An 18549-nucleotide genomic window follows, 5' to 3' on the forward strand; every position below is an offset into this window, starting at 1 on the left:
AGGAGGATGAAGCAAGAGAACTGCTTGAACCCGGGAGGTGGAGGTTGTAGTGAGCCAAGATCGTGCAATTGCACTCCAGCCTGGGTGACAGAGAGTGGGTCAAAAGAAAGGAAAGAAAGAAAAGAAAGAAAGAAACTCATAAATCCAAACACAAGAAACATGAAGAAGGGCCAGGCATGGTGGCTCACTCCTGAAATTCGAGCACTTTGGGAGGCTAAGACAAAAGATCACTTCAGCGCAGGAGTTAGAGACCAGCCTGGGCAACTTGGCAAGACCCTGTCTCTGCAAAAAATATACACACACACACACACACACACAAATAGCCAGGCATGGTGGCATGCACCTGTATACCCAGCTACTTGGGCCCAGGGATGTTGAGGCTGCAGTGAGCCATGATTGCACCACTGCACTCCAGCCTGGGTGACAGAGTGAAACCCAGTCTTAAAAAAAAAAAAAAACTTATGGCTTTAAGTTCCAATATTCGAAATTTTAAAAAGTTCCAAATCAATGACATCAGCTTCTATCTTAAAAAACTAGAAAAAAGACCGGGTGCAGTGGCTCATGCCTGTAATCCCAGCACTTTGGGAGGCTGAGGTGGGCGGATCACCTGAGGTCAGGAGTTTGAGACCAGCCTGACCACAGGGAGAAACCCTGTCTCTACTAAAAATACAAAAAATATCAGCCAGGCCTGTTGGCGCATGCTTGTAATCCCAGCTACTCAGGAGGCTGAGGCAGGAGAATCACTTGAACCTGGGAGGCGGAGGTTGTGGTGAGCTCACATTGTGCCATTGCACTCCAGCCTGGGCAACAAGAGTGAAACTCCATCTCAAAAAAAAAAAAAAAAAAAAAGAAAGAAAAGAAAGAAAAGAAAACAAGGCTGGGCACGGTGGCTCACGCCTACAATCCCAGCACTTTGGGAGGAAGAGGCAGGCAGATCACAAGGTCAAGAGATCGAGACCATCCTAGCCAACATGGTGAAACCTGTCTCTACTAAAAATTCAAAAATTAGCTGAGCATGGTGGCGTGCACCTGTCATCCCAGTTACTTGGGAGGCTGAGGCAGGAGAATCACTTGAATCCGGGAGGCAGAGGTTGCAGTGAGCTGAGATCGCGCTACTGTACTCCAGCCTGGCAATAGAGTGAGACTCTGTCTCAAAAAAAAAAAAAAAACAAACCTAGAAAAAGAAAAGCAAATGAAGCCCAAGTGATCAGTTTGGCTTTGTTTCCCCACCCAAATCTCATCTTGAATTGTAATCCCCAAATCCCCAAGTGTTGTGAGGGAGCCGGTGAGAGGTAACTGAATCATGGGGGTGGGCTCCCTGAAGGCTGCTCTTGCCATAGTGAGTTCTCACAAGAGCTGATGGTTTATAAGGGGCTTCCCCCTTCGCACTCATTCTCTCTCCTGCCACCCTGTGGAGAGGTGCCTTCCACTACAATTGTAAGTTTCCTGAGGCCTCCCCAGCCATGCAGAACTGTGAGTCTATTAAACCTCTTTTCTTTATAAATTACCCGGTGTCAGGTATTTCTTCATAGCAGTGTGAGAACGAACTAATACACCACGGAAGCAGTCGAAAAGAAATAATAAAGATGAGAGTGAAAGATCAATGAAACAGAAAAACAACAGAGTATCATTCAGAACAAACGCTGGTTCTCTGAGCAGATAGCTGATTGATAGATAGGTATAGATACAGATAAAATAAAAAAACCTCTAGCCAGATATATTTATTGCTAAGGCTGCAATAGCAAAGCACCACAAGCTGGTTGGCTTACACAAAAGGAATGCATTGTCTCCCAGTTCTGGAGGCCAGAAGCTTGAAACCAAGATATCTGAGGGCTGTGACAGAAAGATCTGTAATCTTCTCTCTGTCCTGTAGATGACTGTCTTCTCCCGTGTCTCTTCACATCATCTTCCCTCTATGCCTGTCTATCTCCAAATTTCCCCCTTTTATAAAGACAATAGTCACACTGGATTAGTGTCATCCAATCCATTATGACCTCATTTTAACCAATTATATCTGGACCAACCTTATTTTCAAATAAGGTCACAGTCTGAGGTCCTGGGCTTTAAGACTTCAACACATAAATTTTAGATGGGCACAATTCAACCTACAGTCCTAGACTATCAGGAAAAAAGTAAAACACAAATTACCAACATCATACGTGAGAGCAGGATATCCTGTAAATTCTATAGATATCAAAAATAATTAGGGGAGTATAATAAACAGCTATAAGCCAATAAATATGACAATGGAGATGATATAGACAAAATCTTTGAAAGTTCACTCAAAAAGAAATGGATAACCTAAAAAGCCCTATAACTAATATGATATCACATTATAAACTGTAAATATATACAATTTGTCAATTATACCTTAATAAAGTGGGGGCTGGGGAGGAAAAAAAGCCTTGATTTATGTTAGAAATAACTGAATCTGGCACTGAGTTAATGAAAATAATAATCACAGTTCACAACTATTAACAGTGTCTTTACTGCTGAGAGACACCTAGAGGCCCCATAAATATAGAGTCAAATGGAAAGTTTCAGCAACTCAATCAGTGAATATACGGGGCTCAGCCACAAATGAAACTATTACGGTTTGATTTCTAAGCCTAACATTCTAAACAGTGTGAGAAATGTCACTGTTAAAATCCTCAATGAATATAATTTGAAAGTAAAAATATAACAAAGTTGGTCATACTTTCATAGGAAAAAAGGAAAACTGTTATATATACAGTATCTTTGTTGGAACCATTTTATTCCAAATGGAAGGCTTCTATATTTACTTACAGTTTTAAAAGATGGTACTAATGTTTTGACTTAAATAAAAAAAAAAAAAAGAAAATCAATGTAAACACACCATTTTAACTGGCTGAAAAAAACCACACGAACACCTTACTAGATGGAGAAAAAGTATTTGATGAAAATTCAACACTCACTCCTGAAAAAGAATTTAGCAAATTATGAGAGAACATCTCAACTTGATAAAAGTAATGGGCTGAGAGATAGACAGGGTTAAAGTTTGCTGCTCTAAAACTCTATTATTCTAACCAGGTTGGCCTAAGGCGAAGAGGTGGGGATGGGGTGAGCACAGCATTTACTTTCTCTGATGTTTTCTACAAAATCATGTAAAACAAAAATGACTCTCAGTAAGTGTATGATAAAGAAAAGCTAATTTTTTCCCCAAAAATGTCTTGTTACAAAATTAGAATGTTCTCATACATTAAAATCCTTGGCAATTATGGTACTTTTGGACACTCTAGTCATATCTGATCTGCTTAGGTAACCTAACTCAAGCAGTATCCTATCTTCTTTTAACACCCCTCCCCATCAATTCTGACTATTTCATAATCATTTTGATTGTCATTCAAAATGTTATTTTCACTTTATCCTAATTTACAGACACCTATGACTAGCTTATCCTCTTATATACTGAGTACTTTTTACCTGGCTTAATCTATTTATGGTTATCTGTTTAGGTAGTTTTATAAAATACAAAGTAGCTTATAAATAATTGATACCAGCGAGGCATGGTAGCTCATGCCTCGTAATCCCAGCACTTTGGGAGGCTGAGGTGGGAGGACTGCTGAGCCCAGGAGTTCAAGAGCAGCCTGGGCAACATAATGAGACTCTGCCTCTACCAAAGATTAAAAAAAAAAAAAAACAAAAAAACCCAGCCAGCTGTGGTGGTGAGTGCCTGCAGTTCCAGTACTCCTGAGGTTGAGGCAGGAAGATCACTTGAGCCCAGGAGTTCAAGGCTGCTGTGAGCTATGACCATGCCACTGCCCTGCAGCCCGGGCAACCGAGTGAGACCCTGTCTCTAAATAATAATAATAATAATTATTATTATTTATACCATTTACTGAGCATCTAATACCTAATTTAGTCTCCACACCATTCTCTGATGTAGGTGGTATTATCCCTATTTTAAAAACTGAAGAATCTGAGGTTCACCAAGATTAGACAGCATGACTAGTGTCACACAGGTGCTTGACGGCAGCAGAACTAAGATTAGTCCCGGGCTGCACTGCCTTCAAAAGCTATACTCCACACTCATCAGCTGCTGTTTTCATCCTTATTGTTTTCTCTTTGGGTTGTTCGCTTTGGTCCCAGAGATACGACACTTTTTTCTCATCTAAATTCACTGTTAGAACATCCATGATCTGCTTGTTTACTCATGATAATCCCTCCCTCTACTTTGAAAAAAAAAAAAAAAAGCGATATTCACCAGCAATTAAAAACCTAGGTTGCCAGGAACAATGGCTCATGCCTGTAATCCCAACACTTTGGGAGGCTGAGGCAGGAGGATTGCTTCAGCTCAAGAGTTCGAGACCGGCCTGGACAACAGGGCAAAACCCCATCTCTATAAAAAATACAAAAATTGGCCGTGTATGGTGGTGTGTGCCTGTAATCCTAGCTACCAGGAGACTGAGGTGGGAGGACTGCTTGAGCCCAGGAGGTCGAGGCTGCAGTGAGCCATGACTGTGCCGTTGTAATCCAGCCTGGATGACACAGCAAGACTGTCTCAAAAAATCAAACAACAACAACAACAACAAAAAATCCAACAATAATAAAAAAGATCTAGGACTACGAATTGAAGCTTTCTTTTTTAAAAAATCAAAAACGCTTATTACTTGGAGATTCAAAGTTATAAGAGCACATTATTTGTAAGAATCCTTGAAGGCAATTTGTTGTTAAAATCATGCCACAGAGCTCAATACCTTAAATGCATAATAAATTTTCTCTGGAAATGCTATTCACTTACACTGACAGCATTAATATCTGAGACATGTCCTGTGAAAGACTGTCTACACATTCCATCTCGAATATCCCATAATTTGGAAGAGGCATCACAAGCACCAGAAACAAAAGTCCTCATGTCAGGACTCAGAGAAAGACTCATCACATCTCCAGAATGCCCAGTGAATGTGGTGGTCTGCTGGGCAGTTTCGATGTCCCATAAAGCACTGTAATTAAAAATAAAACACAACATTTAATGACAATGACCTCTTCTTATGTCAGTTCCTGCTACCACCCTCACACCCATAATCAGTGTGCTTTTGGAATAAACTTACCAAGTTGTATCTCCTGAACTTGTAACAATTTGGCTGTCATCTAAAAAACGACAGCAGGACAAGTACCCTACAGCATGAAGAGTAGCAAATTTTAGGTTATCATTGATTGAATAACTCAACTACCATATGAAATAGCAATACATATTGTTAAAAATAGAATACTTGGGCAACAACACAGTTCTACTTTTAGTTACTTCAAATCCTACATTGTTGATAAATTAAATGTTATCAACAAACCATTCTGAGGCATTTACTGTGTTAATGACATTGTGCTGGGTACTCTGAAAGCTACCAAACTGAGCAAGACACAGCCCCTGCCACCTAAGACAATTACCTTGCGAAGAACTATAATCTATGGCCGACTGTGTTAAGCACCCTGGAGAAATACTTTTAAAATACTGTGAGAGGATGCCTCTGGGCGCACCACCTGTGAGTTAGCCCTGCTCTGCAAGGAGCAGTTAAAAAAATTTTTTTCAAACAAAAAATATTAAAAAAACAAAAAATTGTGAGAAATCAAAAGAACAACAGTGAAGACTTTATGAAAGATGTGGCATTTGAATGCTCAGCATTCATCAGTGTTTCAAAATATGGAAATCTCAGGAAAACACCATTCTAGAGATTTTGTAAAAGCAAGGTCAAATAGTATGGTTAAAAATTCAGATGGATGGATACCAGATCAGTGGCAATAAATTCCTAATTAACACCATTAACCCAATACTACACTACTGAACTATGATGGGCACACTGGCAAACAAAGCAATACACTATCATGGTGAAAAGTATTTCACTAATGCACCTTAATGCATACTCTCAATTATATAATTGAGTACAGATGCCACAATCCCATAATGGTTATATGGCAGCAGAAAATGGAGAACATTTTATTTGCTTTATTTTTCATGAGTTTGAATTTTGTGCCATAAACTTATCATTTTTACAAAAACAATACAGCTATTTTTGAAAGAAAAATAAAATTATGATTGTTTGTATGACTATAAAAAGTTAATGTTTCCTTTGGTTCATAATAATTTCTATTCCTACCCGATTAATCCTCATCCTTTAGCCAGCCGAGCACAATCTGTTATTTGTCCTTGATCAGCACCTTCTACACAAGGAATCATGTGTGGTGGGAAAGAATATTTAGGGAAGCTCACCTGTGTGACCTGGCAACTCTCGGCTCACTCTCACATTTCCTTCTCTGGTCTTTAAGTTATATATAGAGCAGATGTTGTCCAAGCCTCCACAGGCAACATAATTACCAGAGGGAGCATAAGCACACGTCATCACCCAGGAGGACCTCAAAGGAATAGCATGCATCTGTAGGGCACACACCAGTCACACACGACTCAGGTTACAAAAACCATCATCTATTGCATAAACCCATTTACAATGAAGTAAATATTACTAAAAATTAAATACATCTAAGAAAGATAAGTCAAAGAAAATAATGGCTTGAGAAAGTGAACCATGAAAAATAAAATGCTAATGCACATTAAAATGCCTATTATTTTGTATTATCAAATCATGAGTCAAAAAGTGCTCTTCTTGGAAATAATTATCTTAATAAAGAACATAAAGAAGTTTCAATGTTAATATATTGCCATTTGAAAAATTAAGTGTAAAATGTTAAAGGTTTTAATAGAATTTTCATTTTTGTAAGAGTGCTCAAAATTCCTCAAACATAACTCTGAACAAGAACTAGGGAGACAATTAGCAAGGCTCAGAGTCAATTACATGAGTCTTCTATGAAAAGATGACACTAGCATCCCTCTATTAATAGGCCCTTATTCTGGGCTCTCATTCAAACAATGGTGATAGTTTTGCATTGATCTGGTCACAACGCTATCTGCTCCCTTGTTACCCTAACACCAATAATTTGAAAGTCAGATGGAAAAAAGTAAGGTGTATGAGAATACCACGGCTAAACAGTCCATACAGGGAATCAACACATGGCAGGATTACTACTATACTCTCACTTAACCTAAAATAATATGCTTAAAATACATTTTTTTGTTTTATGAAAATATAGTTGAAAGATAACATGCTTGATGATTAATAAAGAAAAACTATTATATTACAAAACTGTCTTAGCTTGCTTTAAAATCTCAATTGGGTTGAAGCTATTGTTTATTTCACAAAATGGTATTTTCAAATGTTTAATAAAAATACTAATATGTATACACAGAGTATAAAGGTCTTAAACTTATCAAAGTATTACTGAAGCTTTTTCACTACCACTCAACAATTTTAAACTGGGGATTCCTTCCAGTGGATGTATTAGGACCATCCACAGTCTATTACTCCCAAGAGATCTAAACAAGTTGTCATTTGCCTCCAATCTAACTGTATCTTCTAAGCAGTCCAAAAGCACAAATCAATGCCTGGAGTGGGCCAAAGAAGAGCTTCACACTAGCCATCTAACTTATCCACAACTAGAAATTACAATCTCAGGGTCTTTGTCACATTAGGAAATGGGAATTTTAAAAAATCATTTATTAGTACATGTATAATGGTATTTTCTAATATTTATAAATTAAATATGAGCCCTCTAGTAAAACACAAAGTCATCTTTGGAAATAAAAAAGGGTTAAACATTAAAAGCAAACACTAAGACAAAAGAGAAGAACTAGATTAAAATAAACTATAATAAATTTATCTCAGAAAGCAATTTAAGTTTGAAGTAAAAGAATAAAGGAAAGAACTGGTAAACAGCCAAACAAATATAAGGTTATTTAAAAGAATTATGAAGAAATTCTACCTTATTTGTTGTATAGCTATCCCAAATAATTAATTTTCCATCTTGGGAAGCACTGACTAGCAGCCTAGAGGAACAAACACAAAAATAATTTGACACTTAGAGGGAAAAAACAGCTTCAATTGGTTATGCATTGTATTAATGTAGAATAATTCAGAAAAAAATACAATCTTTCTAATTAAAAACTTGATACCAAAATATGTTCTTCCAACTTTTAAAAAATGTATGCTGCATGCCAAAAATTTTGAACATATTTCATAAAATAAAATTTAGCAACTGACTAAAAATGTCTGGCTATGATTAAACTTTTTTGTCGTAACAACATTTTAGTTATACAAGATTTAGATGGATATTAGCTGACTGGTTTAGTACTTACTGACTTACTTAAATTTAATGACAAAAATGTACATAGTAGCCTAACAACCATATTTCATCCAATCTCAAAACACCAATTGAGAGCCTGAGAATATGACAGTACTAGAGGTACAATGCAGGATACATCTCCTGCTCTTGAGGCCTCTACCATCTGGTGAAGATAAGACATTTACTCATATTTATATTAAATCAAATAAGTAAAAACTGTCAGAAGAGGGGTATAAAATAAATACCACAGGAGAGTAAAGGAGGAATAACGGCTAGTTGAGTTAATCAAAAGAGAATGAGTCGTGAAAGAAAATGTTGAGAGCTAAAGACAGAGAAAGGGCTGTATTTTAGGAGAAAGCTTTAAGATCAATGATAGGTAGAAAAACACAGTGAGTGTTTCAGAAATTGTGAGTCTTCCAGTAGTACAGAGTTTGTGAGAAAAAGGAAAAATAAGGTGAGAAAAGCAGACTGGGCTTAAACTGCAGAAAGCTTTGTTAAGCTAAAGATTATGAACTCCTAAGTAATTTTAGCCACTAGATTCGTTTTGTTTGGATTTTTTTTTTTTTTTTTTTTTTTTTTTTTGAGACAGAGTCTCACTGTGTCACCCAGGCTGGAGTCCAGTGGCGTGATCTCAGCTCACTGCAACCTCCGTCTCTCAGGTTCAAGTGATTCTCCTGCCTTAGCCTCCCGAATGGCTGGCATAATAGGTACGCACCACCACAACTGGTAAGATGGGATCTCACCATGTTGGCCAGGCTGGCCTCGAACTCTTGACCTCAAGTGATCCACCCGCTTGGCCTCCCAAAGTTCTAGGATTACAGGTATAAGCCACCACGCCCAGCCTTGTTTGGAAGTTTTATTTTTCACCATGGTGTAAAATTCAAAAAATAAAAAAGGATATACAGAAAAAAATTTAAAAAGCCCCTTCCTGGGCCTATCATCAGCCACCCAGTTATATACGTTCCCCTAGAGGTAATTAACATTATCAGGTTCTCAGGTAGCACTCACTACAAGGTTTTACAAAAGGGAAGATCTATCTGATAGTGGGGTATAGGATGGAATCTAAAGAAAATTCTTTAGAAATCAATTGCCATCATCAGCATAAGAGTTCAGGAGAACATTAAGTAATGGACTGACAATACGATGGGTGGGAAGACTATGTGAGATAGGTTCCTGGGTGATAGTTTCATTTTTCTATGAAGATTAACAATCTTGAGAAAATGTTTAAGGAAACCAAGAACCATAAACACTGTTTCATGTTATTATATTTTGAATTAAAAATTTGCTTTATCAACAGGTAAGTTATTTTTATCTTAAACTCCTTTAAGAAAAAGAATAAGATATTCGGCCAGGCGCAGTATCTCACACCTGATTAATCCCAGCACTTTGGGAGGCTGAGGCGGCTGGATCACCTGAGGGGCAGGAGTTCAAGACCAGGCTGGCTAACATGGTGAAACCCCCTCTCTACTAAAAATAGAAAAATTAGTCAGGCATGGTTGTGGATGCTGTAATCCCAGCTACTCGGGAGGCTAAGGCAGGAGAAGCCCTTGAACCTGGGAGGCAGAGGTTGCAGTGAGCTGATATCGCCCACTGCACTTCAGCCTGGGCAATAAGAGTGAAACTGTCTCCAAAAAAAAGAAAAAGAAAAAGATGAAGACATTATGTCAGTTGTCAATTGTATACTTTTATGTATCCTTCCTAAGAGACACATGTTCTATATTATTGTGGTCAAGTATCCCAATTAGAGCAACAATTGAGGCTTCTTCTACTTTACAATTTTAGTGTCTGCTGGGAGAAGAGAATAAATGTGCAACTTCTATTAAAAAACAGAAGTTTCTTGGTTTAGGCATTTCCCATTAAGATTAACCAAATCAAAGGAACAAGTAAATCACTGTGGCAGCAGACACACCTGCTATTGCTAGACAATGGAAAAAGCACAGGCTGCACTGTAGCCTTATACACATAGTGAATGACAGTGATGAGCAATCTCTGTAACTGCAGGCCAGGTGGCAGCCGTGCGTGTGCCCGTGCACCTGCAGACGGTCAGCTTGCACATTCAAGTACACGTCTTTTTGTGATGGGGTTGAGGGAGTAAAAGATGTATTCAATACAAATAACTTTGTTTGGTGTAATTTCCGTTATTTGCGAATTTATGTATTAAGTACCCATAGCAATAACCAATAACTTGCACATAGAAGGTGTTGAATAAATATTTGCTTATTAACTGAAATCTCAAGATTAATACACAGGAAAAATGCTCTGAGCATATTTAAAAAACACAGAATGTCTGCAATGTCCCACTGCAAAGAAAAGGAATCCTCTTCTAAACAGTTGTCCTGGATTCCAAATTAAAAATGTTTTAACTTTTAAAGAGTCAATATTCTTAGTGAAAGCAACATGTTCGTTCATCTGAGATGCATTTTCTGCAAATGCTTCATGAATACACTCTTTTCAAACAAAGAAAATGCAAATGATAGTTCTTTTTTTATTTTTTATTTTTTCATTTTTTTATTTTTATTTTATTTATTTTTTTATTTTTTGATAGTTCTTAATGAAAATAATTCTGTGACAGTTTAAAAATGATAGGTAATGACAGGTACAAACCTGGAATCGTATCCCCAGTGCATAGCATAGATTTTAGCTAGGTGGCCCCTCAGTGTACGTCTTGTTCGCATTTGTATTCGACCCACGGAGTCCATATTTGATGTAATCTTTTGAAAGCAACAAAAATGTTATTCTTTACCTTAGTCATGGTTCATGAGATAACTTGAACTAGAAACAGTGAGGAGTAAAAAAAACAAACATAAAGTATATTTACAGTAATCGAAGGTAATTTAATAGATATAATTCCACAGAGCCGGTATGGGATCAGTATGTTCATGAAAATTATGATTAGTTTAAAATAATCCTATGTGCTATTATAAATAATATATATAAATATATAATAAGAATGCCTTCTGCAGACTGTTAACTAAAAATAGATATACCTCTATGCTTTGGTAAAAAAACAGCCACAAATAAAAATCTAGTAGCAAATGATCACAGTAAACATTTATAATTTTAACTGTAAGAAAGCCAATTTTATATTTGTAAAGCACATAAAATACTTCCTTAATAATAATTATCAACATTACTTAAACATGAAGCCTTCCAAAGATTTTTAAAATATTAGTTTTCTTAACCCCTTTTACTATCATTCCCAACCTACGAGTTTTCACAAGGAAAAAAACCACTTAATTCGGGTATACCAAAAAGAATCAGAAACTATTTAAAAAGAGGCATAAACTATATGAATCTATATATACATGTATACGTACATAAATATATATAATTTTTTTTTTTTTGAGACAGAGTCTTACTCTGTGTCCTAGGCTGGAATGCAGTGATGTGATCTTGGCTCATTGTAAAATCTGCCTACCAGGTTCAAGCGATTATCCTGCCTCAGCCTACCAAGTAGCTGGGATTACAGGCAGGCACCACCAGGCCCAGCTAATTTTTTTTTTTCTAGTAGAGACAGGGTTTCACCATGTTGGACAGGCTGGCCTCAAGCTCCTGACCCCAAGTGATCCTCCCACCTCAGTCTCCCAAAGTACTGGGATTACAGGCATGAGCCACCGTGCTTGGCCTTGAATCTATATATATACACACATATATGTGTGTGTGTATACATATGCATACATATATATATAATTTTTTTTTTCTTTGAGATGGTGTCTCACTGTGTCGCCCAGGCTGGAGTGCAATGGTGTAATCTTGGCTCACTGCAACCTCTGCCTCCCGGGTTCAAGTAATTCTCCTGCCTCAGCCTCCCGACTAGCTGGGATTATGCCCAGATAACTTTTTGTATTTTTAGTAGAGATGAGGTTTCACCATGTTGGTATAGCTGGTATATTTTTATAGCATTTATTTCTCCATAGACGTCTATTTTAACAATATATTTTAAAAAGCACTCGCACTGTATAGCATTTGGCAAATTACAAAGTGCTTTTACACAGAGATTTCATTTAACTTTTATCAATTAAGTACTAATACAAGGACCTGATTGTCATTTGCCTCAATGTCAAATTATTTTATGAGTTACCAAAATGAAATAAAGAAAAACAAAACTTTACCTGAACAAGCGTTGCATCATTACATGCTTTCCGAGCATCCTGAAGTAAAGAAAGATGATTATAATGCATTTAGAAACCTGTGGAATGACTACAGTGATACTTTTATTGAAAATGTAGATTTGATAATTTACTTTTCACTATACCACATAATCTTTAAAAAAATTTTTAATATAAAAACCATATAACGTAAATTGAACCATTTTAACCATTTTAAGGCATATAATCCAGTGGTTTTTAGTTTCACAATGTTGTGTAACCATCATCACTAATTACAGAACATTTACATCACCCCAAAAAAGAAACCCCGTATCTCCTAATTCCTTTTTCTCTCACAGCCCTTAACAATCACTAATTTACTTTATTTCTCTATGGATTTGCCTCTTCTGAACAAAATCTGAGAGATGTCAATAAAAATTTGAGAGACTTCAAATTTTTATACAAACTGAAAAGGATGATCAAAAGGAAGATGGTGAAGCAGAAATTAACAAAAAATTAAAGACTGCAAAGACATATTTAATAAACAAAAAAAGTTTTAAACCAAACTTAATCAGTTTTTTCAAATTTATCAGTTAACAAATTCAGAGGATTTATACACACAGAAAAATAAGAAATGCAATTAAATCCTTTCTGCTAGATTGAAACTTTTTTCCACAAAGGTTACAGTAGTATCCTCTTCAGTTTTGTTTTTTCCTATACAGTGTTTAAGTACTTGCATAGTCCTGAGCAAGGAGAAGGCACACAACGTTTGCTGAATAAATGTCTCAAATGGACAACTTGTTCCAGTCAGCCAAGGGACAAATGCCTGCTTCAACTCACAGCAAACACTGGATGGCGGACATGATCTTTCTGGCTGCCCTTTCAACCTATTTATAACCACTTAGAATATTTCTAAGTAAGGGTGTTCCCAAGCATTGGCACAAAACATATGATTTGATTTTTTCATTCTTAGCCAAATTGTGGGTTTAAAGACCTCATCTGGTAAGGAATAATGTAGCCCACTTTCCTATAATGAAGAGTTTCCAGAAATGACAGTGATGGGCCTGGACCACGTTCCAAAAATGGTAGAGTTGAAGACCAAATTCTTAAAAAAGGTTCTTTGACTTCAAGCTTTATGAAAATGAACTATCATTGTTTAGACTATCTTTTTAAATTTAGTTAGCTGTTAAAAAAACTTGGTTGAACACTATGTGTCAGGCACCAACAGACATCAAAAATCTCTGCCCTCATTGGGCTTACATTAATATTAGTAACACTATTTAAAAACTGCAAATGGAAATTATTGAATTACAGTGAAAATTGGTAACAAAAATTAAAATATGTTGGAATATAAGAATTCTACAAATATGTTAGCAGCAGTTATGTGCAAAATTACATTATGCAAAGATTCTATTTACACTGAGAACTCTCTCTTATGAACACTATTATCCATTATAAAACAGAATATAAGGCCAGGCATGATGGCTCATGCCTATAATCCCAGCACTTTGGGAGGCTGAGGGGGAAGCACTGCTTGAGCCCAGGAGTTTTAGACAAGCCTGGGCAAACAGTGAGACCCTGTCTCTGAAAAAAAAAAAGAAAGCAAAACAAAACAAACAAACAAAAAAACAGAATATAAAGTATTCCCAATTAAAGGCTGAATTCATACCGTCCAGCACCACAAGAATTACAAAATCTGTTAAGATCTTTGTGCAAAAGAAAGATGACACATACTTTTTTCCAAATCAAAGACATAACAATTACACAAGAAAACAAAATGTTTTCTCTATTTGCATTTTTTAAAATTTAAAACAAATAATCTACTACAATACATAGTAAATATATATTATACCATGTATTTACACCATAGTAAGGTAAAAACATAGATTATATTTCTGGATGGGAGGAGGAAGAAAGGAAAGATTTTTTTTTTTTTTTTTGAGACGGAGTCTCACTTTGTTGCCCAGGCTGGAGTGCAGGGGCGTGATCTCGGCTCACTGCAAGCTCCGCCCCCCAAGTTTATGCCATTCTCCTGCCTCATCCTGCAGAGTAGCTGGGACTACAGGCGCCTGCCACCACTCCTGGCTAATTTTTTTTTTTTGTATTTTTAGTAGAGACGGGGTTTCACCGTGTTAGCCAGGATGGTTTCGATCTCCTGACCTCATGATCCACCCACCTCGGCCTCCCAAAGTGCTGGGATTACAGGTGTGAGCACCGCGCCCGGCCGGAAAGATTTTTAAATATAGTGTGACAATTAAACTAAGAAAAGTATGTAGTATTTTACATACATGTGGCTACTTGAAATCACGGGAGGAGATGATTTGGTGAGCACCTGCGCCCACAACATTGTGCTTGGGATGCTAGTGAGATATGAAGATGATTAAGACACAAAATTATCCATCTAGGTACAAACAGTAGGGGCAAATGTGCACAAGGAACTACAACACAAGGCAGACCGTGATCAGCTCTATAACAGAAGTCCAACATGCTGCACGAGTAAAAATCTGCCACTTGCTGGCAGTAGACTAAGTCCTCTATGTGTTATTTCACTTAATCCTCTGCAGAAACATATAAAGTAGGGTACTGGTACTTTTGCTTCACAGCAAAGATACTGATCATCAATGAAGTTAAGAAACTTGGCCAGACACGAGAGCTCACACCTGTAATCCCAACACTTTGGGAGGCCGAGGCAGGCAGATCACAAGGTCAAGAGATCGAGACCACCCTGGCCAACATGGTGAAACCCTGTCTCTACTAAAAATACAAAATTAGTTGGGCATGGTGATGTGCGCCTGTAGACCCAGCTGCTCGGGAGGCTGAGGCAGGAGTATCGCTTGAACCTGGGAGGCAGAGGTTGCAGTGAACCGAGATCGCACCACTGCACTCCAGCCCGGATGACAGAGTGAGACTCCATCTCAATTAAAAAAAAAAAAATGATAAATCCAAGTGGAGGGCTCTTGGAAGATTAGGACTCAACAGAATTTCCAAAGAGCAAAATTGGCTCAGAGGTAGTATAACTCCAGGCCAAGGGAACAATTTGATAAAAGGTAACAGATGAGAAAGAGTAATGCCTGTTCAGGGAACCAGACTAGCATGGCTACAGCACAGGTCGCAGGAAAGGACATTAGTAACTAAGATTGGGAGAACCCACTTTAAGTTCTAGCAAAACATACTTGGTCTGAATCCTGGATCTGTTACCTTGGCAATTTATTTAATCTCACTGAACCTCAGCTTCCTGAACTATTAAATGAAGTAACACCATCGACTTCACAGAGTTGGTGTGAGGATGGGCATGTGGCCACGTGGTTTAGCCAATCAGCTGCTCCTGTTCAGCATTGGAGTGACACAAAGTAGAGAAGGCAGAAATTCCTTCTAGCGGGTGCAGTAACATCGAATTCAGAGATGAGCCTGCGAAGCCTTCTGTGAGTATCCCAGGCAAAACAAATCTCTCCTTTGTTCTGAAATGTGTTCAGATACCTGTTTCAACTCATTCAGATACCTAAGGTTTCAACTCATAATTCTTACTCACATCGAAATAATTAACTTTCTTGAATTCCTGGCAATATGTCTGTCTGGTTATGACTTCACTCAGAACCAACACTTTTCTGGTGAATGTTCTTCATTCATCCCTGTTTTTCCTAATCCTTTCTTCTCTTTTCTTGTGTCATTTTTGTAGATTTGATTTTATTTTTGGAGATAGGGTCTTGCTCTTTTGTCCAGTTAGAATGCAGTGGTGTGTTCATGGTTCACTGCAGCCTCAAACTCCTGGACTCAAGCAATCTTCCCGCCTCCACCTCCCAAGCAGCTGGGACTACAGGCACAAACCACCACACCCGGCTGATGTTTTTCTGTTTGTTTGTTTTTGTAGAGACGAGTCTCCCTATGTTGCCCAGGCTGGTCTTGAAGTCTTGGTATCAAGCAAACCTCCCACCTCAGCCTTCCAAAGTGCTGGGATTACAGGCGTGAGCCACTGCACCCAGCCTACTCCTCACTTTTAAATTAGATAAATTCTTCAGAAACAGCTATTGCGAGAGGTTCAAACTGGGAAAAGCCGCAGCTGTGTTCCAAGTTATGAGATTCTCCCTGCTTACCCTTGTACGTTGCTTTAGCCTTTACTTTTCTCTGGGAAAAGGAGGAGGCAGCTGCCAGGCTACTCACAACTCAAAGCCTCTTTCCTCCACCCTGCTTACCGCCAGGCTTCCTACAAGATGGCATGTCTATATCCTTTCATTTTTAGCTCTGCCTTCCTTGATATTTCTCAGTGCTAATGAAGCCCAAGGAAGCATCTGTTCCCATTGTTCCAAAGAAGGGACCGTGGTGCTGTCTCTTAGAGAGTGCTCCCCACGCAGACGCCTCCTCTCAGAGCATCTCCATGTGCTGCTGCTTCACTGCATTTGGCTACTCCTCCCCATCCTATTATGCTTTGAAGATCTAGTGTCTTTTAATTTTGTTAAAGATGGAGTTTGTAGTTGTTTCTTATCCTTACTGTTTTGAGTTGATTCCAAGAGTAAAAGGTGTCAGACATGTTTTGATTCTGCCACTAATAGTTTTGTTTTGTTTTTCTGAGACAGAGTCTCGCTCTGTCACCCAGGCTGGAGTGCAGTGGCACGAGCTCAGCTCATTGCAACCTCCGTCTCCAGGGATTAAGCCATTCTCCTGCCTCAGCCTCCCGAGTAGCTGGGATTAGAGGTGCATGCCACCACACCCGGCTAATTTTTCTATTTTTAGTAGAGACGGAGTTTCACCATGTTGGCCAGGCTGGTCTTGAACTCCTGACTTTAGCTGATCCACCTGCTTCAGCCTCCCAAAGTGCTGGGATTACAGGCATGAGCCACTGTGCCCAGCCTAATGATTTTCTGCAATCTAATGTACAGATTAATATTTTCCTAGTATATTACCATTTCTAGCCTTCGAAATCATTTAATATAGACTGATAAATAGGCAAATTTTGTAGATTCCTGTAAATAAGTGTTAACATTTCAAAATGAAAAGGTTTTACCTGAATCTGATTCCGCAGTTGTTCTGCTTCTTGCCTCAACTGTTCCAGTTCACTCATCTTTTCAATTTGTTTACCTCAGGAGCTAATGAGTGAAAACAGCTGTTAAAAAACAGAGAACAAGAGAAAGCTTCAGTTCTGTATTTACATCTTCATCTAGTTTTACAACACTGACATATAACTTCTTTTTGGATCTTCTGAAATTCAACGGAGGTAGTCAATTATTAAGGGAATTTAAAGATGCTTAGTAAATACAGATTGAGGTTATTCACTGAAGGGTTTTATACAAGAACATAATCAGACAATGGAGGAGAAATTGCAAGTTGTAGTATTCAAGGCTGAATTATGGGGAATTGGTACCAGAATGGAGTCTAGTGAGAAATATTTTACAATAGTTCAGAGGACACCAAGAGACTTCCCCACTTGGATGTCTGGATTGGCATCTCAAAGAGTACCTCAAAACTGAACCCCACCCACCCCCAAGCCTTCCCCATCTCAGGAAATGGCAAGTCCATCCTTACTTACAATAGTTTAAGCTAAAAATCTGGGAGCAGTCCTATTTTAATCACACCCTCCTCATCGAATCCATTTGCAAATCATATCAGTTATTCCTTAAAAAAGTATCCAGGTTCTAATTCTGATTTCCTCCACTTCTACTGTCTGGGTCCACATCACCATGATCATCTCTCACCTGGTCTCCTTTCTACTGCCCTCGACCACTCTCTGGTCTAATTAGACCAACTAGAGATCCTTTGAAAATACAAGTCACTTTAAATCCTCCAAAGGTTTTCCACTCCACTAAACTCTATTTTGACCCACAGAGCCCTGTGTCATTACACACACACACACATCCTCTGACCTCGTCTATCACTCTCACACTCACTCTCTTCTTCCAGTTGTTCAAAGACCTCTCTGATGTCCCTTGAACACGCTAAGCAGGCCCCAGCCTCAGTGTCTTCGCATTTGCTCCTGCCTCTGCGTGGATAGATCTTGTCCCTGATATTTTAATCCCTTGCTCCCTTATATCTGCTCAAATGTGATCTTCTCAGCAGGACCTTTGCTGATAGCACACATGCACCCAAACACGCTCCTCTTACCCTGTCTTGTTTTTCACTATAAGACTCAACACCATCAGCAAGTATTTACTTATTTGTGATCTCTTTCCTTCTGATAAGATGTAAAGGGCCGGGCGTGGTGGCTCACGCCTGTAATCCCATCACTTTGGGAGGCCGAGGTGGGTGGATCACTTGAGGCCAGGAATTCAAGACCAGCCTG

The 18549-nt window shown here is 38.3% G+C and overlaps 1 protein-coding gene across 1 annotated transcript in view; it reads right to left on the bottom strand.

Moving 5' to 3' along the window:
• The window catches only part of GNB4 (G protein subunit beta 4), a 59005-nt gene that overhangs the window by 13946 nt on the left and 26510 nt on the right, over positions 1–18549 (bottom strand). The window contains exons 2-8 of the mRNA XM_033211764.1: positions 17278–17376; positions 12303–12341; positions 10795–10901; positions 7831–7894; positions 6227–6389; positions 5073–5139; positions 4763–4964 (exon numbers count right to left, since the gene is read on the bottom strand). Of these exons, the coding sequence (XP_033067655.1) occupies positions 4763–4964; positions 5073–5139; positions 6227–6389; positions 7831–7894; positions 10795–10901; positions 12303–12341; positions 17278–17334 (699 nt within the window). The 5' untranslated portion in view covers positions 17335–17376. The remainder of the gene's footprint in view (positions 1–4762; positions 4965–5072; positions 5140–6226; positions 6390–7830; positions 7895–10794; positions 10902–12302; positions 12342–17277; positions 17377–18549) is intronic.

This window comes from Trachypithecus francoisi, unplaced genomic scaffold (assembly GCF_009764315.1).
Source record: "Trachypithecus francoisi isolate TF-2019V2 unplaced genomic scaffold, Tfra_2.0 Lachesis_group0, whole genome shotgun sequence".
NCBI lineage: Eukaryota > Metazoa > Chordata > Mammalia > Primates > Cercopithecidae > Trachypithecus > Trachypithecus francoisi.